This window comes from Brienomyrus brachyistius, unplaced genomic scaffold (genome assembly GCF_023856365.1).
Source record: "Brienomyrus brachyistius isolate T26 unplaced genomic scaffold, BBRACH_0.4 scaffold567, whole genome shotgun sequence".
Taxonomy (NCBI): Eukaryota; Metazoa; Chordata; class Actinopteri; order Osteoglossiformes; family Mormyridae; genus Brienomyrus; species Brienomyrus brachyistius.
In genome coordinates, this window is record NW_026042842.1 from 48,179 (window position 1) to 74,077 (window position 25,899).

Consider the following 25,899-nt stretch of genomic DNA (forward strand, 5'->3'; position numbering starts at 1 on the left):
AGGATCATTGGGATGCCTGTTTGTATATGGTAGTTCGGTGTCCCCAAGATCAGGGTGCAGTTTACTCTGCAACTCCAATGGAGGGGGACGGGGTTGTCCGTCAAGTTCACCGAACAGAGTTGCGTCCAGTACCACAGGGGGTTGTTATGTCAGGGGAAGATGTTCTGGTAATGTCTCCTGAGTCTGGGTTGCCCACAGGGGCAACAGAAATGGAATCGGATGAGGACTCTGTGATTTTACGGGGACAGGGCTGGTGGGAGGGGTCGCAATAGAGCATCCACAAGTAGGCCTCGTATAATGGAGGAGGTTATGTCCCCCCCGAGGTGTAGAGACCAGTTAAACGTTCGGTGAGGTCCACCACTGGTCATCATACCAACCCTTATAAGTTACCACGGTCAGTGAATGATCGTTCGGTTGGGGAGGAAGACCAGTGGTTTGGGGATAGAATTCTTAGCTGTGATCGTTGGGTCATCAATTTCATTTTGGGGGATGGATTGTAGCCAGGCAATTATAGGCAGGTATAGGAACTGCAGTTCGGACTGGAGGCATAGCCGGGGCGAGATGGCTGTGCATGTTCCGATGGTAGGGCATATTGGCAAAGGAGCAGGCACGGGAAAGACAGGCAGGGTCCTGATAGATTTGGTGGAGCATCGGCGGGCATATTGAATTTGCAGTGTAGCAGCCTTTCTGTTTGCTTGTTTCAGGGGTGAACAATCTTATCCGCAAAGGGCCGGTGTGTATGCAGGTTTTCGCTGCAACTCCCTAATTAGATTTCTAATTAGAGGACTGATTAGCTGAAGAGTCCTCATACCTGGTTTTGAAGAGCTGACCTAAAGGTTACCCCAAAAACCTGTTTTTTTTTTTGTTTGAATGGGGCAGTGAGTCATGGGGTAAACTACTGTTCTTTAGGGGTTTTCAAGGTGGAATTACGGGTCGATAATTTTAAGGATCAGGTTGTAAACCTCCCTGGTGTTGCTTTAATATGTTTTATCTGAGGTTGTATCGTGTATTATCAAGCCAGCCGGCTTAGTGGCCTCGGGAGCGGGGTTTAGTGGGAGCAGCTGGCTAGTTTTATTTTCTTTTTTGTTTGTGTCTTTTTCTTTGTTGTATGTATATTTTGGGTTCATTATTAGGCAGGCTGGGCCTTTTGGCACCTGTAGTCTGGGTGCTGGATTGCCCATAGGGGTCTTTTTTATTGCTGTGATTTGCTGTGTCATTCACTAGTGTGATTTGTGCTGGATGTGTTTTTAAGGTTGTGCTGTGGCGTGTACCTGAGCAAACTTTGGGCAACCTGTTCTCTTGTTGGCTTTATTGACAAAGGGTGGATTAGTCTAATTACGGCCTGCTACAAATAGCTGCATATAACGTATAAAAAAAATCACCTTATGGGTGCTCCGTAGGGTAGCAAGATCTTGAGTTTTTTTACAGTACTTGGGTACGTTTTAAAATTTTCGACCAATCAGCAAACATTATTCTGACAGCATAGCTGGGAAACCAATGAAAAGTGAGTGCAACGTTCTAGAACTTGACTTCGGGTTGACGCTCCCTATAAAAGAGCTGGGTACTGCTTCAAGGCGTTCAGTTGGCGCTACCTCCTGATAGAGTAGCACTGTACGGCTCTTGTTCCGTAAAACAACATCAAAAGGATGAAAAAAAAAACAATATTTAAAGAAGACGAAAAAAATCAATTTTTAAAGAAGACGAAAAAAACATCGTCTAAAAAAATAAGCCAAAAAAATAATATCCGAAGAAGGAAAAACATGCAAAGTAAAAAAAACAAACAAAAATAAAAAACAATATCCAAAGAAGAAGGAAAAAAACATCCAAAGGGAGAAAAGAAGAACTGAAGGGCAAACGAGGTAGGAGGAAATACAAATTTCGTTTCGTTTCGAGTGCCAAGCCGTGAAAAGCATTTGGCCAGAAGACAAGGTAAGTGTTGTACCTGTTATTTTAAAACAGCGCTTTTCAAAATGCTGCTTTATAATCGTTTGAGATCGTTAGCCAGTGTGACAGCTGAAGGCTTTTTGAGTTTACCAACATAAAGTTTTATTTCTGTATTAGGACATTGTCAGGAACAATGATGTGTTCATCGCTATGATGTGGTCAAAAAGCGATGCATTGAATCTTAGAAACATTTGTGATTTTTCAAACGATGCTTTTCCTTTTATTTAATCAGTAAAATTTCCATCGGTTTTATATAGTGCCCCTTGAAATATGTCTTTAGCTCATTTTCCGGGCATTTTACTAGAATGCATCCTGAGAAATACACAAGCTCTGCTGCATTTCCGTGCCTCGATGTTTAGTGCCGAGTATAATTGTTGCAGTTGCCTTTTATATATTCCATGAGACCTGTTGGTACCAAGAGAAGTGTGAGACTGTCAGGGTGAATTTATCATACAATCGCACGCATAAATACCTGAGGGTTGCCAGTCCTTTTGCGTTGTTACAGGAGGACTAGAGCTGACGAGTGTGTTTCTACACACTATCAAGGGCATTGTAGTACAGTTTTCTCAGGTGGGAGAATGCTGCCGATCTCCTATTTGACAATACAGCCCTTGATATATTAGAATATTACAGAACTAGAAGCCTTTTGCAAGGAAGAATGTGAGAAAATCCCAAGTACAAGAACTGAAAGCCTTTCAGCTGGCTATAAGAAGCGCTTGTAAGCTGTGATATCTGGCAGAGGAGGTGTTACTAAGTACTGATTACGTAGGGTGCCCAAACTTTTGCAGAGTGCCATAATAATGTTTTTATTTTGTAATTTTGTTCAATTTATGGCATAAAAAGTAACTATTCATCAATGTTTGCTGAAAATATTGTGTATTTTCCCCCCAGTTCCTAAAGAGACTGTATTAACTGATATTGTTGCTTTTGTAATTGAAAAGATGTTATTTGTCAAGGGGTGCCAAACCTTTGCATAAGACTGTACACAGTGTGTGTATGTGTTTATGTGAGTGTGTGTCTGTGTGTGTGTTTATATATATATATGTGTGTGTGTGTGTGTATATATTTCTGTATATGCATGTGTATATATATATTTATATATAGTTCACACACATTCAAACTTATTTGAATACACATTCAAAATAATTTTTATTATTATTATTTTCGTTTTTTTTTTTTTTTGTGTTTTAAAATGTTTTATTTTTGCAATGGAAATAAAAATAAAGCAGTCCTCCGTAGAGGAGGGGTGGTGGAGGGAATATATATATATATATACATATATATAAAATAATTGTCACACAACTGGGGTGACATGCCTTGCCTGCTCACCCAATTTTAGTGCACTTTAGTTATGCATAATGACCTTCTAGTCTCGATACACCCATATATATATATATATATATATGTATGTGTGTATATATGTATATATATAGTTTTTTTGTGTTATTTTTTTGCAATAGACAATAAAAATAACGCAGTTCTCCATAAAGGAGGGATGGTGGATGGAATATATATATACATATATATAAAATAATTGTCACACAACCTGGGTGACATGCCTTGCCTGCTCACCCAGTTTTAGTGCACCTTAGTTATTCATAATGACCATCTAGTCTCGATACACCCATGAATATATATGTATATATATATATATATATATATATATAGTTTTTCTGTTTTTTTTTTGCAATAGACAATAAAAATAACGCAGTTCTCCGTAAAGGAGGGATGGTGGATGGAATATATATATACATATATATATAAAATAATTGTCACACAACCTGGGTGACATGCCTTGCCTGCTCACCCAATTTTAGTGCACCTTAGTTATCCATACTGACCATCTAGTCTCGACACACCCATATATATATATATATATATATGTATATATATATAGATATTTTTTCTTTTTCTTGTGTTTTTTTTTTCGCAATGGATATTAATAATAAAGCAGTCCTCCGTAAAGGAGGGGTGGTGGAGGGAATATATATATACATTTATATAAAATAATTGTCACACAACTGGGGTGACATGCCTTGCCTGCTCACCCAATTTTAGTGCACCTTAGTTATCCATAATGACCATCTAGTCTCGATACACCCATAAATATATATGTATATATATATATATATATATAGTTTTTTTTTTTTTTTGCAATAGACAATAAAAATAACGCAGTTCTCCATAAAAGAGGGATGGTGGATGGAATATATATATACATATATATAAAATAATTGTCACACAACCTGGGTGACATGCCTTGCCTGCTCACCCAATTTTAGTGCACCTTAGTTATCCATACTGACCATCTAGTCTCGACACACCCATATATATATATATATATATATATATATATATATATATATATATGTATATATATATAGATATTTTTTCTTTTTCTTGTGTTTTTTTTTCGCAATGGATATTAATAATAAAGCAGTCCTCCGTAAAGGAGGGGTGGTGGAGGGAATATATATATACATTTATATAAAATAATTGTCACACAACCTGGGTGACATGCCTTGCCTGCTCACCCAATTTTAGTGCAACTTAGTTATCCATAATGACCAACTAGTCTCGATACACCCATAAATATATATGTGTGTATATATATATATAGTTTTTTTGTGTTATTTTTTTGCAATAGACAATAAAAATAACGCAGTTCTCCATAAAGGAGGGATGGTGGATGGAATATATATATACATATATATAAAATAATTAATGTCACACAACCTGGGTGACATGCCTTGCCTGCTCACCCAATTTGAATGCACCTTAGTTATCCATAATGACCATCTAGTCTCGATACACCCATAAATATATATGTATATATATAGTTTTTTTTTTTCGCAATGGACAATAAAAATAACGCAGTTCTCCGTAAAGGAGGGATGGTGGATGGAATATATATATACATACATATAAAATAATTGTCACACAACCGGGGTGACATGCCTTGCCTGCTCACCCAATTTTAGTGCACCTTAGTTATTCATAATGACCATCTAGTCTCGATACACCCATAAATATATATGTATATATGTATTGTTTTTTTTTTTTTTTTTTTGCAATAGACAATAAAAATAACGCAGTTCTCCATAAAAGAGGGATGGTGGATGGAATATATATATACATATATATAAAATAATTGTCACACAACCTGGGTGACATGCCTTGCCTGCTCACCCAATTTTAGTGCACCTTAGTTATCCATAATGACCATCTAGTCTCGATACACCCATATATATATATATATATATATATATAGTTTTTTTTTTCTTCGTAATGGACAATAAAAATAACGCAGTTCTCCGTAAAGGAGGGATGGTGGATGGAATATATATATACATATATATAAAATAATTGTCACACAACCTGGGTGACATGCCTTGCCTGCTCACCCAATTTTAGTGCACCTTAGTTATCCATACTGACCATCTAGTCTCGACACACCCATATACACACCCGAAGCTCTGATCTCAGATCAGTTCCATGCCTCCAGAATCTAATGTTACCCTCAAGGAAGAAGGGAAGCTATGATGAGTAAAAAAAAGGTTATTAGAGTGTCCTGTCAGCGTTGGGCTTCTTCGGCCTCCGCCATTGATTTTTTGGTTTCAGGATGGAAAGTACAAGGTGGCTCTGTGTTGATGAATAATCCAGGAAAAAAATGCCACAAAGGCATGGAGTCACACCAGTGGAGTCTTATCCTTGCAATAAAGACCCCTGTATGACCTTTGCTGAATATTTCCAGTTTAGTGGAGCTGATCTGTGAGTAATGCAGTTATGCAGCAGTTTCTGATGGTTTCCGGTTTTGCAGGTGGTGTCCTTTTCAGCTTGGAGGAGGGAGCCTCCTTCTGGAACCAGATGTTGCCCTGGAGAATCGTGAGTGACGTTTCCGATTAGCATACCTGATCTCCTTGCCCCGCCACGGGGCTCTGGTGAAATGTAACTATTCAGTGACCCGTATCTTTCAGTTCTTCGCTTCCATGATCTCGACCTTCACCTTGAACTTCTTCATGAGTATCTACCACAACAAGCCGGGAGATTTTAGTAACCCAGGTCTCATCAACTTTGGACGCTTTGACAACGATGTAAGTTTCCCATTTCTGTCGGTGTTGTGATGTAGATTGTCCTTTTTAAAAGTCTGTAGATGGAATCTTGAAAATCAAAATATTGGGCATCGGTAATTGATCTGGTTGTCTTGGCCAATGGTATGCTGTCCGCAAGTCAAGTAGCTCTTGGGAGATGTCGGCCGTTACCCTCTGACATTGGTTTCCTGCCTCCCGTTAGTCAGTGGGGAAAATGTGATGTTTATGGATGTCTGGACAACTTAGAGTGGAGAGCATTTTATAATCATTACCTCGTTTGGGAAAGGCGAAAGAAGACGGTATAATTTTGACCAAAATCCAGAATGAGACCAAGTTCACACTGTTCCCGAACATGTTTTGGTCTTTCCTGTCCGTGCCGTTCAAGAAGGGGCTGATCTGTGAACTTTATGGGGAAACAAGGGTGAGAGAGAAAAGGATGAGCTGTTATTTCCAGAAAGGGCTCGACTCGGTACCCTGTCACATGAGCAGTGATGTATTTTTACCTGCCTTCTGGTCACATGGGTTGGAAAGGAAACCATGAAACGTTTGTTGGGGGACTTGGACACAGCCCCCACCCCGCAGCGCATGACTTTCCTGGGAGGCCCCCTGGGCTGGAAATATAGTCATCACCTCGGTGGACATGAGTACCGCGCTGTTTTAGTTGGGCCTCCTGGTTTAGGTAGGCATGTTAGCCATGGTTGTGGATGTTTCTCGTTACAAGAGAGGCACCTGTAGCAGTTTACATGGTATGCAGATACGGTTGTTTATTTTATTTTTTTTAAACGCAGCAGAATTTTTCCCGCCTTCGGTGCCTGAAGTTTTTGGGAAACGTTTGCCCCGGATGCCCACTGTATGCTTCCTGTAGGATCACAACACGTTCACCATTTTTTAAAAAATTATACACTACTGTGCAAAAGTCTTAGGCAGGCAAAGAAAATGATATTTAGATTATCCTCGTGTTGGTGTAAAACTATGATATTATGCCTGTGAAAGTGTGTCAACTTCGCCATTTCAGAACCTCTGCTAAAATCATCCTAGTATTTGCAGCGACCGTCCAATGCAGCCATGTGTTTTTTTTGACTTGGCCACCAGCACACCTCATACAGCTAGTCAGTCTCTCACTGACTTTTTAAGCCAGTATATTTAACTTTTTTTAATTCAGCTGTTGGTGAAATTTAACAAAATCATGGAACGGCTGAGGTGCCCCTGAGGAGAAGTTTGGGAACTGAAGCGGTGTTCATCTAGCCATCCAACTAGATATCAGTAACTTTTTAGAAAATAGAAGAAATTACTCATATATATATATATATATAAAATAAAATTAAATACAAAAAAAAGAGGCAAACAAGAGGTGCCCCCATGTGTGTAGTCCTGTAGGGTCTGTTGATGTTGTCATTTGCATGTTTGACTGGAGGATTCTGGGTATTGATTTTTTTTTCTTTTTTTTTACCCCCCCCCCTCAGAGCACGGAGTACTACCTGTATGAGATTCCTCTGTTTATCGTCATGGGAGCCTTCGGTGAGAGAGAGAGAGAGAGAGAGGGAGCGTCTTATTGTGGAAACCCAAACCTTGCTCTTTTACATCTTAACGGACTGGTTCTGTTTCTGGTTTTCTCATGCCGGGCCCATGTCTCTTTCCCCCCCGCAGGTGGATTGCTGGGAGCACTGTTCAACGTCCTGAACTACTGGCTCACCATCCTCAGGATCAGGTGTGCCTGTGTGCGTGTGCCTGTGTGCGTGTGTGTGCCTGTGTGTGTGTGTGTGCGTACTTCTGTGCGCATGTGTGCCTGTGTGTGTGTGTGTGTGTGCGTACCTCTGCCTGTGTGTGTGCACGTAAGTGAGGCCTGTTTGGTTTTTACTGTGTCACGCCTGTCTGAAACTTAGGCATCTTAACACTTGAAATTAAATAATTAAATAAATATATCCCGAGACTGTGGGGCTGACCTTGAAACTGCCCCACACTGGTTTGATGCAAATGAAAGTTGTCCCACAACAAAATCATTAGCTGAGCCACCATGCCCCCCCATCCCCAGGTATATCCACCGGCCCTGCCTGCAGGTGATCGAGGCCATACTGGTTGCTGCCGTGACGGCCACTGTGTTCTTCACTATGATCTACTTCTCCAACGACTGCCAGCCCCTGGGGGAGGATCAGCTGGAGGAATACCCCTTGCAGGTAAGGCAGCTGGAGGTGGGCTCTCTGTGATTTCATTGGCTGAACAGCTGAGAGGGTGTGTATCCTGTCCTCAGGCCTGAACCTCCACTTATCCCTCTCACAGCTGTTCTGTGCTGATGGCGAGTACAATTCCATGGCCACGATCGTCTTCAACACCCCGGAGAGGAGTGTCCGCAGCCTGTTCCACAGCCCCGCAGGTCCGTGGAGTTTCCAGCACGTGTTTCAGGGCAGGATGGGTCGTGACCTGAAGCCGGATTGGTCGCCCCTGTTGTGCCCTTCTTCTGGAAGAGATTATAATTACAGTCCGTTGTCCATCTTTAGAATGAACACCTGTGTTTGATATTGGTGACAGGCTGGCTAGGTCCGGGGCAGCTGTTTGAACAGTCAGACTCGTCTGCCACCTCTGTCGTGTCGTAGGTTTGTTTACGGGCCGCTTCTGGCTGATTGTTTTCCCAGACAGACAGCTAAACCCATACACACAATCCTCCTCAATTATTCAAGGCTTCCCTCATTTGGGATGGGGGGACTGTCACCCTGCCTGGGGAGAACAGGAGCGCTTCTCAAGTGCCCTGACGAATGCCACCGTAGGCAAGTTCGAACGGCACTAAACTGTGTTCATCCATGCCCTCTAGTGGATGAAAGACATACCAAAGTAACATGGCTTGGTCTTGATCGGCTCCAAATTGCACTTTACACCAGGTAGAAAAATGGAAATGATCATATGAAAAATGCCATTCATCATGAAATAATTTCTGTACACCTGTATCCTCATTACAAGGGTGAATCAAGTAAAACTAGCTGGTTTCGCTAGATTAGCGTTCTTGGGGATCAACTACATGATCAACATTTTAGCAAAAACGTGGGAAACACTGACTTAGGTGATGAATTCCACCACCACCACCCCCCCCCCCCCCCCCGGCAGGTTCCTACAATCCCGTGACCCTGGGAATCTTCACCATCACCTACTTCTTCCTGGCCTGCTGGGCATACGGCCTGACTGTGTCCGCCGGGGTCTTCATCCCCTCGCTGCTCATCGGCGCCGCCTGGGGGCGGCTCTTTGGCATTTTGCTGGCCTCCATTACGCCGCACAATTCCATACAGGTACATCAGGACGGGTCGCCGTTCCTGGGGAAGCGCCGTATAGCCGGTGAGGCGGCGTGGTCCGCTGGCGGAGGAGGGGCCGTCACGATAGCAGAACTCTTCCCTCAGCAGAGAGAAACCTCACAGTGGCGACGTTTTCCACTGACCTTGATTTTTTTGCACATTTTGAAGAAGCAAAACTGAAAATCCGTTAATGGGTACGATTATATTTCAGGAGGACAAGCCCTCAAACGCTTTCAGTTTGATTGAAGTGGTTTTTGTGGCGATTCGCAAAACTGAAATGGAAGCCGATTTTGCGAACTTGTTGCTGTGTAGGACACGATGACTTGGTTCTAGAGCTCGTATCTCATGAAAAGCTCAATCCATGTTGAGGCACGGAATCATAAATTGCAGGTGTTGTTTCCATGATGTTACTTAATGGAAACACCCTTTATGCAATTTCACTTTGTCAACAAATTTGCTTGTTTGTGCAGAACTTTAATGGAAACGCTGCAGGTTTTGATATATTAAGGAAATTGAACGGGGTCTTTAGAAGTCAGAGGGCCTCCTTCAACACCCGCTTTAGATTGATTTCCTCTTTGTTGTCCAATCAGATTTACTCTTTAAGCAGTCACGTGACTCTTTGAAGGTGCCCTATTGGTTAGTGCTGTATCGATTTCCTGGGCCGCCCAGCGTCATGTCGGCATAGATGTAGTTTAACATAATGTTTGTTGGAAGTAAAGCCCCCTCGAAGTTTTTGAATGAGCATGTTTTATGATTTGTGGCGTTTCGTTTGACAGACCTTGGCCGACCCTGGGAAGTACGCTCTGATTGGAGCCGCCGCCCAGCTTGGTGAGTGTCCGTCCGCGGTCAGCCTGCTTTTCAGAGCTCGTCTAGAGGTGCATGGAGGCACATGAGGCTTCGGGTTTGCGTCTGTTTACGAAGGTCTTTGCCAGGTGGGATCGTGAGGATGACCCTCAGCCTGACTGTCATCATGGTGGAAGCCACCGGAAATGTCACCTACGGCCTACCCATAATGCTGGTTCTGATGACGGCGAAGATCGTGGGCGATTATTTCGTGGAGGTCAGTGTTGACGTTTCGGGTTGGAGCGGGTTGGTCCATTTGGCATTATGTGTGAGCCTGTCAGTGAGTGATGAGCTCATCGCCTTTCAGACCGTGCAGAACTTGGAATCGGGCCAGTCGTGTTTCGTTAACTGCTCCGGTCTCATGTTTGCTTTTGGTGTGGGTGGTGCAGCTAGCCACCAGTCTGACGCCATCTTTTTTTCATCTGTCCTTCCAGTGACTGATTTTGAGAACCCTTCCGTTGTTTTTGCACAGCTGTCTAACTTAAGGTGGCACATCATGCTGTGACAGCTCGTTTCGCTTCTCTGTTCCTCAATGTGCCAGCAAATCTGCTTAGAGGAAGTAAAACTTCAAGGGGTGGCAGCTTATGAATGTTGTGCAGATGTGATCCTAAGCTCTTCTGAGTGACTCGAATTTTCCCACAGGGGCTATACGACATCCACATCAAGCTGCAGAGTGTGCCCTTCCTGCACTGGGATGCCCCAGCCACCTCCCACTCCCTGACTGCCAGGTATATTGCCCCCTACAGGATTTTCCCTGCTAATGCTTCAATGAGCCCAGTACACGCCTTTAGCAAGACATTGGTGCTTCATTCTCACTGTATATTCAGGTTTGGTGTGTCTGTCCATTCAGGGAGGTTATGAGCTCTCCAGTAACCTGCTTCAACCTGGTGGAGAAAGTGGGCACTATTGTGGATGTGCTCAGCAACACCTCGACCAATCACAACGGGTTCCCTGTAGTCTCCGGGTTGAGTGATGGCTGTGAGGTATGTCCCTCCCACTAGGGGTGATTTTGTTTTCCTGGAGATTTGTCACATGATGTACTTTGGGGCTTTGCTAATCTGAATTTTGTGCTCTTAGCCAGGGAAAATCTGTGGCTTAATCCTGCGTTCCCAGCTTATCGTGCTCCTGAAACACAAGGTGAGTGTGACCTAAGGTTCCTGCAGAGGTCAGCTGAATAAGGAGCATGTCTGTCCACACTAACACCTATCAGGGTGCTTGGTGTATATGCATGCCTGTGAATGACAGTGCAGCTGACCAATGAGGGGTTTGATTATTGAATACCTGGATGTGACTGGCAGTGCGATTGACCAATGAGGGGTCTGTTTACTGCGTACACGGTTGCGAATGTCAGTGCAGCAAGCCAATGAGAAGTGTGCTCATCCACGTTGTGACCGGTGTACTCTTTTCAACCAGGTGTTTGTGGAACGGGCTCGTTCTCGTCTCAATCTGCGCAAACTGCAGCTGAAGGACTTCCGGGATGCCTACCCTCGCTTCCCTCCGATCCAGTCCATCCATGTGTCCCAAGACGAGAGGGAGTGCATGATGGACCTGACGGAGTTCATGAATCCCACCCCCTACACTGTCACGCAGGTACTAGTCTCAGTCTCAGCCTTGGTCTTGGTCCTTGAGAACCAGAGACACATTTGACTAAACAGTCATGTTCTGCGACTGTGTTCTTCTGCCTCTTTTTCAGGAGACGTCGCTTCCTCGTGTCTTCAAGCTGTTCAGGGCCCTTGGTCTGCGGCACCTCATTGTGGTGGACAGTGACAACCAGGTGCGTCTGCCTTGCGAGGTCCTCAGGCCTTCGTCATCTCCAGCACATATCTCCATTCTCATTGTAAAATTCGAAAATTACTGCATCGGTTTTCAGCCAGTGGCCGTTGGGCATCCATCTAGATCAAGGTTATCACCCTGGTTTCCTGTGCTACTCCCACCCCTCCCTCATAACATAACCAGCTATCTATGCCCTGTTCTACGTACCAATCATGTTCCCGGTGCCCAGGTGGTGGGACTGGTGACGCGGAAGGACCTGGCCCGTTACCACCTGGGCAAAGACGGCCTGGAGGAGCTGCAGCTGGCACAGACGTGATGCGTGGAAGGCGACTGCCGCGCTGCTCACCAGGCCAACCCCCCCTGCCCCCAGTCAGCCCCCGCCAGAACCCGCACCGGTCGTGCATTTCAGCAAAGTCCGGAACCCGGGATGCCAATGACTGACTTTCTGGTTTCGTTCACCGAGGGTTGGTTGTGATGGGGGAGGGGATCGATTCCATGTGTGTTTTGCGACTTTTTGTTGCCCCCTCCCAGTTTGCACATAAAATAATTTATCCGTTATGTTTTTAAAGCACTTCAGAGAGAGAGTGTGTGTGTGTGTGTGTGTGTGTGTGTGTGTGTGCGTTGGTTTTTATGATTTATCAGGACTTTTCACCTGATTACGTGCCGACATTATCGGGACATTTGGGATTATGAGGACAGGGACGGTGTCCTCATAATTCCTGTAATACAGATGCATTTATCTAAGTTAGAAAACCCCCCCTGCAAACTTTGGGGCCAAGTCCTCTTACACCACAAAACCACGAAAACCAGTTCACACAGTGTAAACTCTGCATTCAGCATCGCGCCCTCTGTAGGCTGGAGCCGGAGAAACACCAGAATAACACTTGCGTTAAGATTTACGGCTGCTGATTGGCTAGTTCTGGACTAGCCATCTAAGGTTGTGATTGGCTGAGAGGTATGTCATTCACTGCGAATCCTCGTTTCTATCGGTGGACTTCAGCAGGAGACTAAGAGGACACTACAATATCCTGTAATATCCAAGTCGTGGAACAGACTGTAATCAGGTAAGAAAATTGTTTTTATAATAGAATAATAGACTAAGTTTTCTTTTCAAATTGCTGGAGTTAAATGCAAATTCCAAGGGGTGTACCCATACATAAAATGCACGGTTCGATACAAACTTCGGTTTTGGATTCATGGTTCGGTGAAATTTCGGTACAGCAGGGAAAACAGAATATGTTTTTAAATTATTTATTTTTAATACTGAGACCACCAACTCATTTATAAGATTAAAATCTGTCGACGTGTCTGATTAACAAAACCCAAGAGACTTTTATTCGCACATTGTAAAAATAAATATGTAAAATAAATAAAAACATCTAAAATAAAACATCATAACTATAATGAAAAACTTCGGTTTTGGATTCGTGGTTCGGTGCAATTTCTTTACAGCAGGGAAAACACAATCCAATTGTCGCCTACTTCCGAGTATGGCCGCAGTTACGTAGCGATAATTTTTATGCCAGGTTAGAATTTTCTGGCAGAGCTGCTTAAATGCCATACGGAGAATAACTTGCGGAGGTTGTTTCTGCCTTTCTCTGGTCGCACATACACTTGGATGATGTCGTCTCAAATCAGTTAGCATGTCGGATATGTTTCCAGCAACCGAGTTGGGTATAACGGAGCCGGGAGACTGTCTTGGTCTCGCCGATTATACACTCTCCAGTGCTGGTGTACCGAAGTGATGTACCGAACTCTACGTGACGAATACGTGCACCGGCACTGCCTACACATTCCTAATCCCTGTTAATACGGAAGCATTATCTGCATTGCTTCGAAATTTACAATAAATACCAGATTGTCGATCGTATTCTGTTTCAAAGGTGAACACTATGTAGTCATTAAGTGCAGATAAAGCGATTTCATTGTGTAAATATTGCACCGAGGATGATTCGGTGTCGTGCGATAAGTCCTTAGGATAGTATGGCTGTATCTGTGCTCTTTAGGTTAGCTCATATCCAGAATTCATTTGGTAAATTCGATTTCCCAACAAACTTTATTAGTCATTCGTTCTTACTGAATTACATTTGTAGAATAAAAGGGATGTCATGCATTAAATATCTGCTTAAAACATAAACTAAATAATATAAACTGAATATATGAATAAACATCAATCATTCTTCACAGGAGGAGATGGCTTCTTCGAAGTTGAGAAGTAGAAAACTTTCTCCAAAACAAGAGGCTGCATATTTTATATCTGCATGTAAAGACAAAGATGGACTTTATGTGAAATATATAAATTCATATAAAGGTAAATTTAAAGTTTGTGTACGAATATTTGATTTTATCCAGGGTTTTTTTGTGTATTAATGTTATGGTGCTTATTGTTAACAGGGATCATCGTGCAGGAGCATTCGAGGCTGATCTTAATCTAGTGTTTGCTATCTCTTGTAGGCCGTGGGGTATACAGCAGATTCCATTTTGAGAGGGGAGATTTTCTTCTGGAATACAGAGGGCAACTCATCAGCAGGCATGAATGTGAAAGTAGACAGAAAATATATCATGATGCCCTCAAAGTGTTCATGTTTGAATTTTATTTCAATGGAAAATTGTTTTGGTATGTATGACATTGCATGTTCTTTAACATAATATAAGCCTTTGGTGACTGCTGACATACTCATTTTTAAATGTCTTTAGTGCTCTGATATTTACTAGAATATGGTAGTTTTTCTGACTTTTCACTTTATGTGATACAGCATTGATGCTGCCCGAGACGATGGCTCCCTTGGGAGACTGGTGAATGATGACCATGTTAGCCCAAACAGCAAAATGAAAAAAATCACCATATCAGGAAAGCCCCATCTATGTTTATTCGCAACCAGAAGCATTAGTCCTGGAGAAGAAATTACATATAACTACGGTGACTCTGACTGGCCATGGAGATGCAAGGTATTTAGACATGAAAGAACCATTTAGAAATAATCATCCTTCTGCAAAAGAAGGGTGAAATCCAGATATGTTACTTAAGTGATTAAAAGTATTTTCATTAGTTTATATTCTTTTTCTCAAGCCTTTCTCATTGACAATGATTATCGTATATCATAATATATAACTAATATTTACAGGTGGCTACTGAAAAAGACCAACTGCACCCAAAAGAGCAGAGCACATCAAGTGAGGTAGGGAGGACAGGGAAAGTAATTCAGTTAAACTCTTGTATGTGTGATTATTAGGTTTAAGTAGTTGGAGATATAGATGTGTGTTGAATGAGGATATGCAGAGAGAATGCTGGTAATTCTCTGTCCCTGCAAAAGGGAGATCAGCGTGTGAAAGTGTGCTTGACAAAAGCATTGTCTGTGAGGATATGGTGTTGATGAGAACTGCAGAGATTACTGGGATTTTGTGTTTGAACATTGTGTGAAACAATGCTTAGATATTAGAAATGCAGTTCTGTCAATGATAGTTTTATGTAATTTTTTTTGTACTGATTTAGTTGCATAGTTTTGCTTATGTGTGGTAGGAGCATTTAATTGACTGTTAACATTCTGCTCTCTCCAGCATTCCTACCATGTGCAGTATGGAATTATATTTTTATTTGTGTTTCTAGAACATAACCGATGTGGGAATGACTACGAATGTCCAGTTGTTGCCAGAAGGACAGCATGCAGATGTCCTAAGAGAAGAGACAGAAGAGGTAAGTGTGTAAACACAAACCTAGTTTGGCGGTACACTAGGTTTTAAGAGGACCCTGCAAATGTGTTTCGGCGTAGAGTTTTATCAGTTGTGTGTGTATATAGTGTTTGACAGAAACATGGACTCGGGGGTCTTCTTAATATGAAGCTGTAATTTATGTCATAGATGGCCTTTTGCTGTGTTTTTGAGCGGGTTCACCACACTGGAACGTAGACCACTTATAGCAAGCAGTGTTTTGCATGAAATATTGTTCTGAAAACTATTTTGTAGGCTGTTTCTGAGGGAGACCCCTGTGCCAATACTCTGATGGATACCTCATCACTTAGCAAAGAAATGGAACAGGTAATTTGCATTATGTGCCATGCATTAGGAGCTTAGATATTAGAAATGCAGTTCTGTCAATGATAGTTTTATGTAATTTTTTTGTACTGATTTAGTTGTATAGTTTTGCTTATGTGTGGTAGGAGCATTTCATTTACTGTTAACATTCTGCTCTCTCCAGCATAACTACTATGTGCAGTATGGAATTATATTTTTATTTGTGTTTCTAGAACATAACCGATGTGGGAATGACTACGAATGTCCAGTTGTTGCCAGAAGGACAGCATGCAGATGTCCTAAGAGAAGAGACAGAAGAGGTAAGTGTGTAAACACAAACCTAGTTTGGCGGTACACTAGGTTTTAAGAGGACCCTGCAAATGTGTTTCGGCGTAGAGTTTTATCAGCTGTGTGTGTATATAGTGTTTGACAGAAACATGGACTCGGGGGACTTCTTAATATGAAGCTGTAATTTATGTCATAGATGGCCTTTTGCTGTGTTTTTGAGCGGGTTCACCACACTGGAACATAGACCACTTATAGCAAGCAGTGTTTTGCATGAAATATTGTTCTGAAAACTATTTTGTAGGCTGTTTCTGAGGGAGACCCCTGTGCCAATACTCTGATGGATACCTCATCACTTAGCAAAGAAATGGAACAGGTAATTTGCATTATGTGCCATGCATTAGGAGCTTAGATATTAGAAATGCAGTTCTGTCAATGATAGTTTTATGTAATTTTTTTGTACTGATTTAGTTGTATAGTTTTGCTTATGTGTGGTAGGAGCATTTCATTTACTGTTAACATTCTGCTCTCTCCAGCATAACTACTATGTGCAGTATGGAATTATATTTTTATTTGTGTTTCTAGAACATAACCGATGTGGGAATGACTACGAATGTCCAGTTGTTGCCAGAAGGACAGCATGCAGATGTCCTAAGAGAAGAGACAGAAGAGGTAAGTGTGTAAACACAAACCTAGTTTGGCGGTACACTAGGTTTTAAGAGGACCCTGCAAATGTGTTTCGGCGTAGAGTTTTATCAGCTGTGTGTGTATATAGTGTTTGACAGAAACATGGACTCGGGGGACTTCTTAATATGAAGCTGTAATTTATGTCATAGATGGCCTTTTGCTGTGTTTTTGAGCGGGTTCACCACACTGGAACATAGACCACTTATAGCAAGCAGTGTTTTGCATGAAATATTGTTCTGAAAACTATTTTGTAGGCTGTTTCTGAGGGAGACCCCTGTGCCAATACTCTGATGGATAACTCATCACTTAGCAAAGAAATGGAACAGGTAATTTGCATTATGTGCGATGCATTAGGAGCTTAGATATTAGAAATGCAGTTCTGTCAATGATAGTTTTATGTAATTTTTTTGTACTGATTTAGTTGTATAGTTTTGCTTATGTGTGGTAGGAGCATTTCATTTACTGTTAACATTCTGCTCTCTCCAGCATAACTACTATGTGCAGTATGGAATTATATTTTTATTTGTGTTTCTAGAACATAACCGATGTGGGAATGACTACGAATGTCCAGTTGTTGCCAGAAGGACAGCATGCAGATGTCCTAAGAGAAGAGACAGAAGAGGTAAGTGTGTAAACACAAACCTAGTTTGGCGGTACACTAGGTTTTAAGAGGACCCTGCAAATGTGTTTCGGCGTAGAGTTTTATCAGTTGTGTGTGTATATAGTGTTTGACAGAAACATGGACTCGGGGGTCTTCTTAATATGAAGCTGTAATTTATGTCATAGATGGCCTTTTGCTGTGTTTTTGAGCGGGTTCACCACACTGGAGCATATACTACTTATAGAAAGTAGTGTTTTGCATGTACATTAGGTTTTAAGAGCATCGTGCAAATGTTTCAGCATGTCATAAATGGTCTTGTACAGTGGTTTTAAATAAGTTCGCAACAATAATGCCATAAGGATGCACTGGATGGTCATGGAGAATACTAGATTACTGATGAGTGACTTTAATTATTAATTCCACTAGTTGCTACTTAGAATATATATAATATTCCTTAGTTTTCTGTAATTAAAATAGCTTTTGATGAGTGGCACAAATTTAAAAATAGAAATAGATCTGCAAGACCTAAGTCTTACAGTACTATTGTTCAACTGATTCAATCACGTGAACTTCAGCTGATTATCTATGGGTCACCAGATCAGCAACCATAAGCATCTACTGTGTTTAGGAATAAGCATCTACTGTGTTTAGCTTATTTAGTTTATTTTAGTTTATTTTGCACTTTGTGTATTGTAGGAGCACAAAACGCCAAACTGATTCTCAGTTGAATTGGGACAGTGGGGAGGTACAGACACCATTTAATTGAAGCTGTTGAACTGTATGTTACATGTTATAGTTTTCTAGTTTTTGTAAACGATTTCATGACCTCTCTATATCTCCTTAATGATTCACTAAGTTTATTTATTCATATACTCCAATGAGTAGAAATATTACTTCAAGAAGCTGGCACATGGGGCGGTATGGTGGTGCAGTGGTTAGCACTGTTGCCTCACACCTCTGGGACCCAGGTTTGAATCTCCACCTGGGTCACATGTGTGCGGAGTTTGCATGTTCTCCCCATGTCGTCGTGGGGTTTCCTCCGGGTACTTCGGTTTCCCCCCACAGTCCAAAAACATGCTGAGGCTAATTGGAGTTGCTAAATTGCCCATAGGTGAGCATGAGTGAATGGTGTGTGAATGTGCGCTGCGATGGGCTGGCCCCCCATCCTGGGTTGTTCCCTGCCTCGTGCCCATTGATTCTGGGATAGGCTCCGGGCGACCCAGTAGGATAAGTGGTTTGGAAAATGGATGGAAGCTGGCACAAATAATTGCAAGAGTTGTTTCTGTTCCCATAAGCATGTGTTTTATGCATTGACATTGTCTGAGAGGTCAGTGATCTTGGTCCTAAGCCTGCCCAAATTATGAATTATGACAATGATTCTAGCAGTTTTTATTGACTGCTGGTCTAGATATTATTTTTTGTGTTTATCTGAACTTCTTCATTTAATCTGTTTTGAAGGTAGCCACCAAACTTGATTTTTGCAAGACAGGGGGTCACAGATCATCATTTCCAAATGAGAATGTTGAGAAGGTAATGCAAGGTTTTAATTATACTTGACATGTAGGTGTGCCATCTACAGAATTATAGTGAGATATTGTGATTTTTAGTGTCATTTTTAAAAAGCCTTTAAGAATTCCCACTCAGAATGTAATTTCCTTTTTGTTTTGTTCAGCAGCCCTGTAAGCATGAGGTCATCCATGCAAATTTTTCAAGCATGGACAAATGTTCTGCATGTTTTGGACCTGTGGCGCCACTCAAGTGGATTGGTCTGAGGTGTAAAGGTCAGTAACAGTCCTTGCAAGTATTTAAGATAGTAAGTAATATTATGCAGGTTTTTTTAAAGTGTTTCTTATGCAGTATTTGTCAAATTGTTACTTTGCTAGATTAGTGTCATTGAAGGTGATTTTGGATTGGTGGAGAAAAACTGGAAGGTGTAATTCAGGTAGTAAAGGTAGCATTTGCCCTGTGTTCTCTGACTTTGAATTGGGAATGTTAACACTAAATTAATTAATGATCGCCAAAGTTCAGATTGTCTGATCACCAGTCTCAGTTAGATGATTCATTTCCCATAAACACAAAGTGATATGAAGAGGTTTTATCATTCAAGCCAGGAATGTTTTTACTTGTGTATATGAAGGCACAGTAGTAGGAATATACCACAAGAATGCACCATAATAATACACAGAAACACCTCCAACAATGAAAAAAGGAATGCTGCTTTATCTGACAGTTATGCCATGCATTGCAAAATGTGCAGTGCAGAGTAACATTTGTATGGGTTAATGAGCCCTCAAATACAAGCATAAACAATGTGTTGTTTATATACTTAACTAATTTAACACCATAAACCAGTATACCTTTTCTATCACAAATAATGAAAAACCCCATATCTGAAGTCTCTCTACATGCTTTTTATATAACCCAGGTTACTGCCAGTTATCTTCTTTGCAGTGCACTTTGTCTTGTAGAGTAGTTGAGTACAAACTTCCCATTCAAATATTTGTTACTTCACAGCATCCTAAAGATAACTCACTATTTGCAAACATGATTGCTGTTAAGACCTGGCATTAGCTATTCATCAAAAAACTTTACTTTTCTGTCTCAAAATTACTTGGTAATATTGAGACAATGTATTGAGAGGTAATATTGAGAGGTAATATTACTTGTGTTTCATGAATCCTAATTGTGAGGAAGTGTATAAGCCCTGGAATCATCGCTTATGACTAAACTGTTTTATATTGTTACATATGTAATTATCATCCATAGACCCAATGTTAAACTGGCACTTTTTTAGCTAGGGCATTCTTTGTTTTTACATTTTTATTTATATAGTGCTTTTACATAAACTCAAAGACGCTTTGGTATTTTGTGTGTGTGTTTTTGTTATGCCTATCAGTTAAGGGTTTATCTAATCATGGCCTAATAGGGGTTGATTGTGGATTAAAGGAATTAGCCACAATTTGTGTCCCTATTTTAAATACATTTGAAATATGAGTACAATTTATTTCTCTCTTATAGTGTGCTCTAAATTTTGGCACAAGAACTGCTTTGCAAAATTTGAAAAGAATGATGAAGAACCACTTTCATGGGTGAGTACAGTATATTTACAGTTTTACTTATGAACCATCTCTCTTCACAAATGCTACATAGTGATTTTCTCTTTTCTGATACTAGGATATAGGATTTTCAAGTTCTGATGAGGAAGTGTCACTCTCAGATGAGGAATATGTCCCAGACTCAGACAGTGAATCGTGCAGTTCAGTGGAGTTAGCAGCAGGATATGTAAACAATGTCCAAAACAAATGTTCCTCAAATGAACAGAACGTGAAAGTTGCCACCTCAGAGTGCACCAAATCTCAGAAAACAAAGTTGAACCAGGAAGGTGTAAGCAAAGGTTCACAGTATTTGAAGGCCAGGGAAGTGTCTTGTTTAAATGAGGATGATTTATTTTGTTGTCTGGAGGAGTTGACAAGTGGAGAATCAGACAATGAGTCAGACAGTTCTGCAGAAGGGACAGATTTACTTTCAAGCACCAGTCAAGTTAAACGCCTTTCAGAGATCAAAAGATCATCAAAAGTTGACGCTTTAATTAATAGATCAGATCGTGTTTCTTTGCCCAGAAAAGACCATAAAACACCTACAAGTGAACAGCAGTTGGAAATAATAGGTGGTACTAGTGCACTTGATTTGCCTGGAGATTATAAGGATGTATCAGTGGCAGGAGCAAAGGGTAACATGGCTGGAGCTGAGAAATGTCTTCAATCATCAGACATTTCTTGTTCTGAAAATAAGAATTACTGTTACATTTGTGGGAAACCACAGTCAAAAATATCTCGTCATTTAAAAACCCATTTGACTGAAGTTGAAGTTGCAGAAGCACTGTCATTTCCAAAACGCTCAAAAGAACGCAAAAGACTACTAGAAAAAATTCGGAACAAGGGGAACTATCGGCATAATTCCAATGTATTAGAGAAAGGAAATGGGTTGCTTAAAGTAAAACGAAGGCCAAACAAAGATTGTGATTCAAAACAGTTTGTGCATTGTATGTACTGCAAAGCAATGTTTGGGCGTAAAGAACTATGGCGACATGTGAGAAGATGTTCCTCAAAGCCAGGTTCAGTAAGTGAACATCAGGGACGGACCAGAGTGTTGGGTTTGGCTGCCATGGCAGAGTCTACATCTTTGCAGCAGATATCTGGAGGAGTTTGGAAGCTCTTGAGTGCAATGAAGCAAGATGACATATCTTCTGTTGTACGCAATGACTTCTGCATTCTTCAGCTAGCGCAGTCATTCTTCAACAAACATGGAAATGACCCTACCAAGTTTGAATATATTCGTCAGAAGCTTCGAGAAATTGGGAGGTTTTTGATAACATTGCGCAGTGAGTCCTCTATATACAGCCTTGAGGAAGCTATAAAACCAGCTAATTTCCAGCATGTTATTGAAGCTGTGAAGAAAGTGTCAGGTCATGACGAAGAAAAAAACTACTACCAAAGGCCAAGCCTAGCATTGAAATTGGGCCACACATTGCAAAAGGTCTGCGAGCTCATCCACTGCAGAGGTCTAATGGCAGAAGATGAAGAGTTAATTAAGTCAACTGAGACATTCAGAAAGCTATATACCACCAAGTGGTCTGAGCTAATATCACACAGGGCTTTAAGCACAATGAATGAAGCAAAATTCAATAAACCGTCAACACTGCCTTTCACTCATGATGTTCAGCTCCTTCATAAACACCTGGAAACTACTGCCAATGCAGCATCTGAAAACCTGAAAAAAACATCATCATCACAAAGTTATGCAGAACTTGCAAAAGCTACCCTTGCAAGGGTAATTATTTTCAATCGTAGGCGTGCCGGTGAAGTATCTAAAATGCAGCTCAAAAGCTTCCAGGAAAGAGAGAACACACTACTTCACGCAGATGTTGCAGTAGGTCTTTCCAAATTTGAGCAGAAACTCTGTAGTCATTTTAGTAGAGTTGAAATCAGAGGTAAAAGAGGTCGAAAGGTTGCTGTCCTCCTCACACCAGATATGGTAGATGCCCTAACACTTCTGGTGAATAAAAGAACAGAGTGTGCGGTTCAGGATAACTGCTTCTTGTTTGCTAGACCCAAATGCCAGAGTCATTACAGAGGTCAAGATTGCTTGCGGCTCTATGCAACTCAGTGTGGTGCTCAAAATCCACAACATCTCAGGTCAACACATTTGCGCAAACACGTGGCCACTCTATCACAAATTCTTAATTTGAAAAACAATGAATTAGATCAAGTTGCTGACTTCTTGGGGCACGATATTCGTGTACACCGTGAGTATTACAGGCTTCCAGAAGCGACAACTCAGCTGGCAAAAATATCCAAACTTCTGCTTGCTATGGAAAAAGGGTGTCTCCCTAACTTTCAAGGCAAATCACTCGATGAAATTGAAATTGAAGGTACGCTTTTGTACAGTATCTACTTCTATGTCCTTTTCATGATAAATATGTGAAATCTGAGCACATTCATCTGGATTGGTTAACTATATGCACCTCAGATACTTTTAAAACATGAGCATAATATGTTTTGTAGCATCATTGTCCCAGTTTAGTTCAATTTGATTTCTTTGTTTAAGATGAGATCAACTTAACTGATGGCAGTGATGGAACTGAACCTGACAGTGATACAGAGGATGCTACCTTGGGCACACCAAGACTGAATGGTATTTTTAAAGTATTTTCATGCATTCTGCAGTGTTAGCAGCATATTCAGTTTATTTTTCTTCCATGTTCTACTAGAATTGTTTGCATGTATACTGACTGAGCAGTTCCATATTCTTACAGAAAGTCAAAGCATTCAGCCAGCTACAGAAGATAATGCTGGAGGCTCAACAGATTCCATCAGTGGTAACTTTCAGTATAATTCCGATTTTTTTATGGAAAGAAGCTTGATTACCGAGACAATAAGTTTGTCCACTGCTAAGTGGTATATTTGGCTGGCGTTGTGGCACATCTTACATGTTGCCATAGATTCTGATGCTTTTGGGACTTGTGGCAACATGAATGGTGTTCCCCAAAGCCATTTGTAGTAAAGGAGTGAGGAAGGGTCTGGGTTTTTGGTTTGCCTGCCAGAATCTCACAGGAGATGTCTCAAGGGGTTCGTATAGCTAGAGAAGACAATGCAACAGTTGTGACGTGTAGGATGGAGACTGGCAGTGGTGAACTCTTGTCTGTAAGATTCTCATCCTTCCTCCAAGGTTTATAGCTGGTATCAGCATCTATATATTAAAGACCAATTTAACTATGCCCAAGTTCTTGTTCAGGCATGCCCTACTAGGAAGTGAATCTATGTTGGGATTTTTTGGCAGGTGATCAGTGGCAAGAAAACCTTGTAGTCTGTACAATCATCATAAGAGTAAAGCAACACAATTGAGTCAGGACTTTTGTCACAGGTCTCTAGGGAGGTCATTTTTCTCAGTGAGTTTTAGTGGTGGGGGACCTTTGCTGAAAAAGAGCCATATGGAGAGCTACTCTGGATCAATCTGGATTTCCCTCTGTCTCCCATCAAGTAACATTCATGTAGTGACATTCATGCTGTTTCTCTTATTTGCAATATTCTATGTGTTGAATTCTTGCCTTATTTAGCCAGTTAATATGTGTAATTAATTTGGGTATGACCTGGGTATGAATCCATCTTTAAACCATTGTGAAGCTCAGCTTTCTAAACCTTGGATAACATAACTTTTAAATGTCTGTGTGCTAATTAAATGGAATAATGTTAAGTTTAACATTACTACAGATTATAGCACAGGAATTCTGGTGTCATTCTTCATAAATGACTATTTTTATATCCTTTGTAATTAATACACAAATTTAGCTTTTCGATACAGGTTGTATGCATTCTTTACTGAAAGAACTGCCCTACACATTCAACTGTAGTAAATTATATCCCAGCTCAACATTATCATTCTCAGCAATCTCATGTATAACTACTTCAGTTATTTGTATGTGTTTGCATCTAAATAATACTGACTGATTTGTTTTTTTTCTGTGACAGTGGGCCAGGTTTTTACAGCAGCAATTAAAACCTCAAAGAAGAAGTCGCGAACACAGTGGTCAAAACAGGAGGTGACAGCTGTATTGAAACATTTTAAAGATCATATAACCAAAGGAAAACTGGCAACAATGGCAGAGTGTCAGCAGTGCAAGTCAGCTGAGGACCCTGTTCTGGCAGGGCGCACTGTACAAAATATAAGAGATTTTGTTAGAAATAGAGGGATCACACTAAAAAGGAAAACCATGTCTAATTGAATATATATTATTTTCTATAGAGGCAAAAATGCCAAGGAGAAAAATATTGTTTATTTCTAATTTTTGAGGAGTAAAGAATTTGCCCTCGTGTCATGCACTCTTAAGTTGCAGAAAGTCTTTTGTTACAAGTTATAATAAAAAATTAATTATTTTAATATTAATATTTTAATTTCACGTTAGTACTTGTGCATAAGTAATCTGCATTTCATTAATCAGGAAAAAAGTCATTTTTGTTTTTGTGCATATTCGAGGTCCAATAAAACATCACTGACCTTCTAGCACAGTGAATGGACATGTTTGTGTGTGTGTTCATTTGATGTCCTGGAAAATCATGTATGACCTCACAAACAATGTTCTCGTCGTAGGAGGGAGTTTCTTGGGAGGTTCCCATATGCTACCATAGTGTCAGGTGGTAATGTAAAGAGCTTCATTTACTTTAGAATTAATATGAAGTGATATTTGTGTTGTGCAAAGCAAAATATTTTTTTTGATGTTTACAGCACTTCTCTAGAGCAAAGGGAAAGGTGGGTCCCCTAAAACCATGTTTCAACTGGTTTGGGAGGCAAAGTCCTCTTAAGACTTAAAAACCCGTATGTGTGTGTGTGTGTGTGTGTGTGTGTGTGTGTGTGTGTGTGTGTGTGTGTGTGTGTGTGTGTGGTTCTACACACACTTGGGTGTCAGTCCCGCTCTGTGGTCATTTGCAAAGCTTTGGTAGCATTGTGATATACATTAGTGTAAATGTGTAAAAAGCATTTCAAGCTGTGTGTGTGTGAGAGAGAGAGAGAGAGAGAGAGAGAGAGAGAGATTAGCCAGGCCAATAACGTTCCTCTTTTACTCAGAGTTTTTTGAGTGTGGTCTATTGACAGAGGGTACCACAGTTTTCTTGTGACTTTAGTTTTACTTTAGGGGAAGTTAATTTTCCTCTCCCAGATAATTGTCTTGCACATTGTACCATTAACCAATGCCTCCCACCCCTCCCATGCCAGTGTAGGTAAGACCAACCCTGCCCCCCCCCCCCCCCCCCCGGAAAAACCCTGACTCGCTTTGACCTTTTTCTCTCATGCTGGATGCTAGCGGTTTTTAACATACAGTGTTTTTTCTCGT

General features: G+C 41.0%; 1 protein-coding gene and 2 long non-coding RNA genes across 9 annotated transcripts; all 3 read left to right on the forward strand.

The window, feature by feature from the left end:
- The first annotated feature begins 12,521 nt into the window (after positions 1–12,521).
- LOC125729205 (uncharacterized) lies at positions 12,522–15,319 on the forward strand. The gene is made up of 5 exons (XR_007389668.1): positions 12,522–12,993; positions 14,117–14,240; positions 14,384–14,546; positions 14,686–14,878; positions 15,055–15,319. It is a non-coding gene; the product is annotated as an uncharacterized LOC125729205 (long non-coding RNA).
- Positions 15,320–15,795: 476 nt separating this feature from the next.
- Positions 15,796–17,525, forward strand: LOC125729202 (uncharacterized). The gene is made up of 4 exons (XR_007389665.1): positions 15,796–15,964; positions 16,174–16,601; positions 16,811–17,238; positions 17,448–17,525. It is a non-coding gene; the product is annotated as an uncharacterized LOC125729202 (long non-coding RNA).
- Positions 17,526–17,705: 180 nt separating this feature from the next.
- Positions 17,706–25,087, forward strand: LOC125729203 (uncharacterized). Of its 7 annotated transcripts, none has more exons than XM_049005660.1 (8): positions 17,721–18,258; positions 18,972–19,043; positions 19,186–19,294; positions 20,532–20,602; positions 20,688–22,944; positions 23,121–23,207; positions 23,329–23,391; positions 24,542–25,087. In XM_049005660.1, exons 3-8 carry the CDS (start codon positions 19,228–19,230, stop codon positions 24,793–24,795), a joined length of 2,799 nt encoding a protein of 932 aa, XP_048861617.1. In that variant the 5' UTR covers positions 17,721–18,258; positions 18,972–19,043; positions 19,186–19,227; the 3' UTR covers positions 24,796–25,087. The 7 variants fall into 7 exon arrangements, 6 of the variants coding, with proteins under 6 accessions (XP_048861620.1, XP_048861617.1, XP_048861619.1 ...); XM_049005662.1 differs by having other exon boundaries at positions 19,189–19,294; XM_049005663.1 differs by having other exon boundaries at positions 17,706–19,043; positions 23,937–25,087.
- The last annotated feature ends 812 nt before the right edge of the window (positions 25,088–25,899 follow it).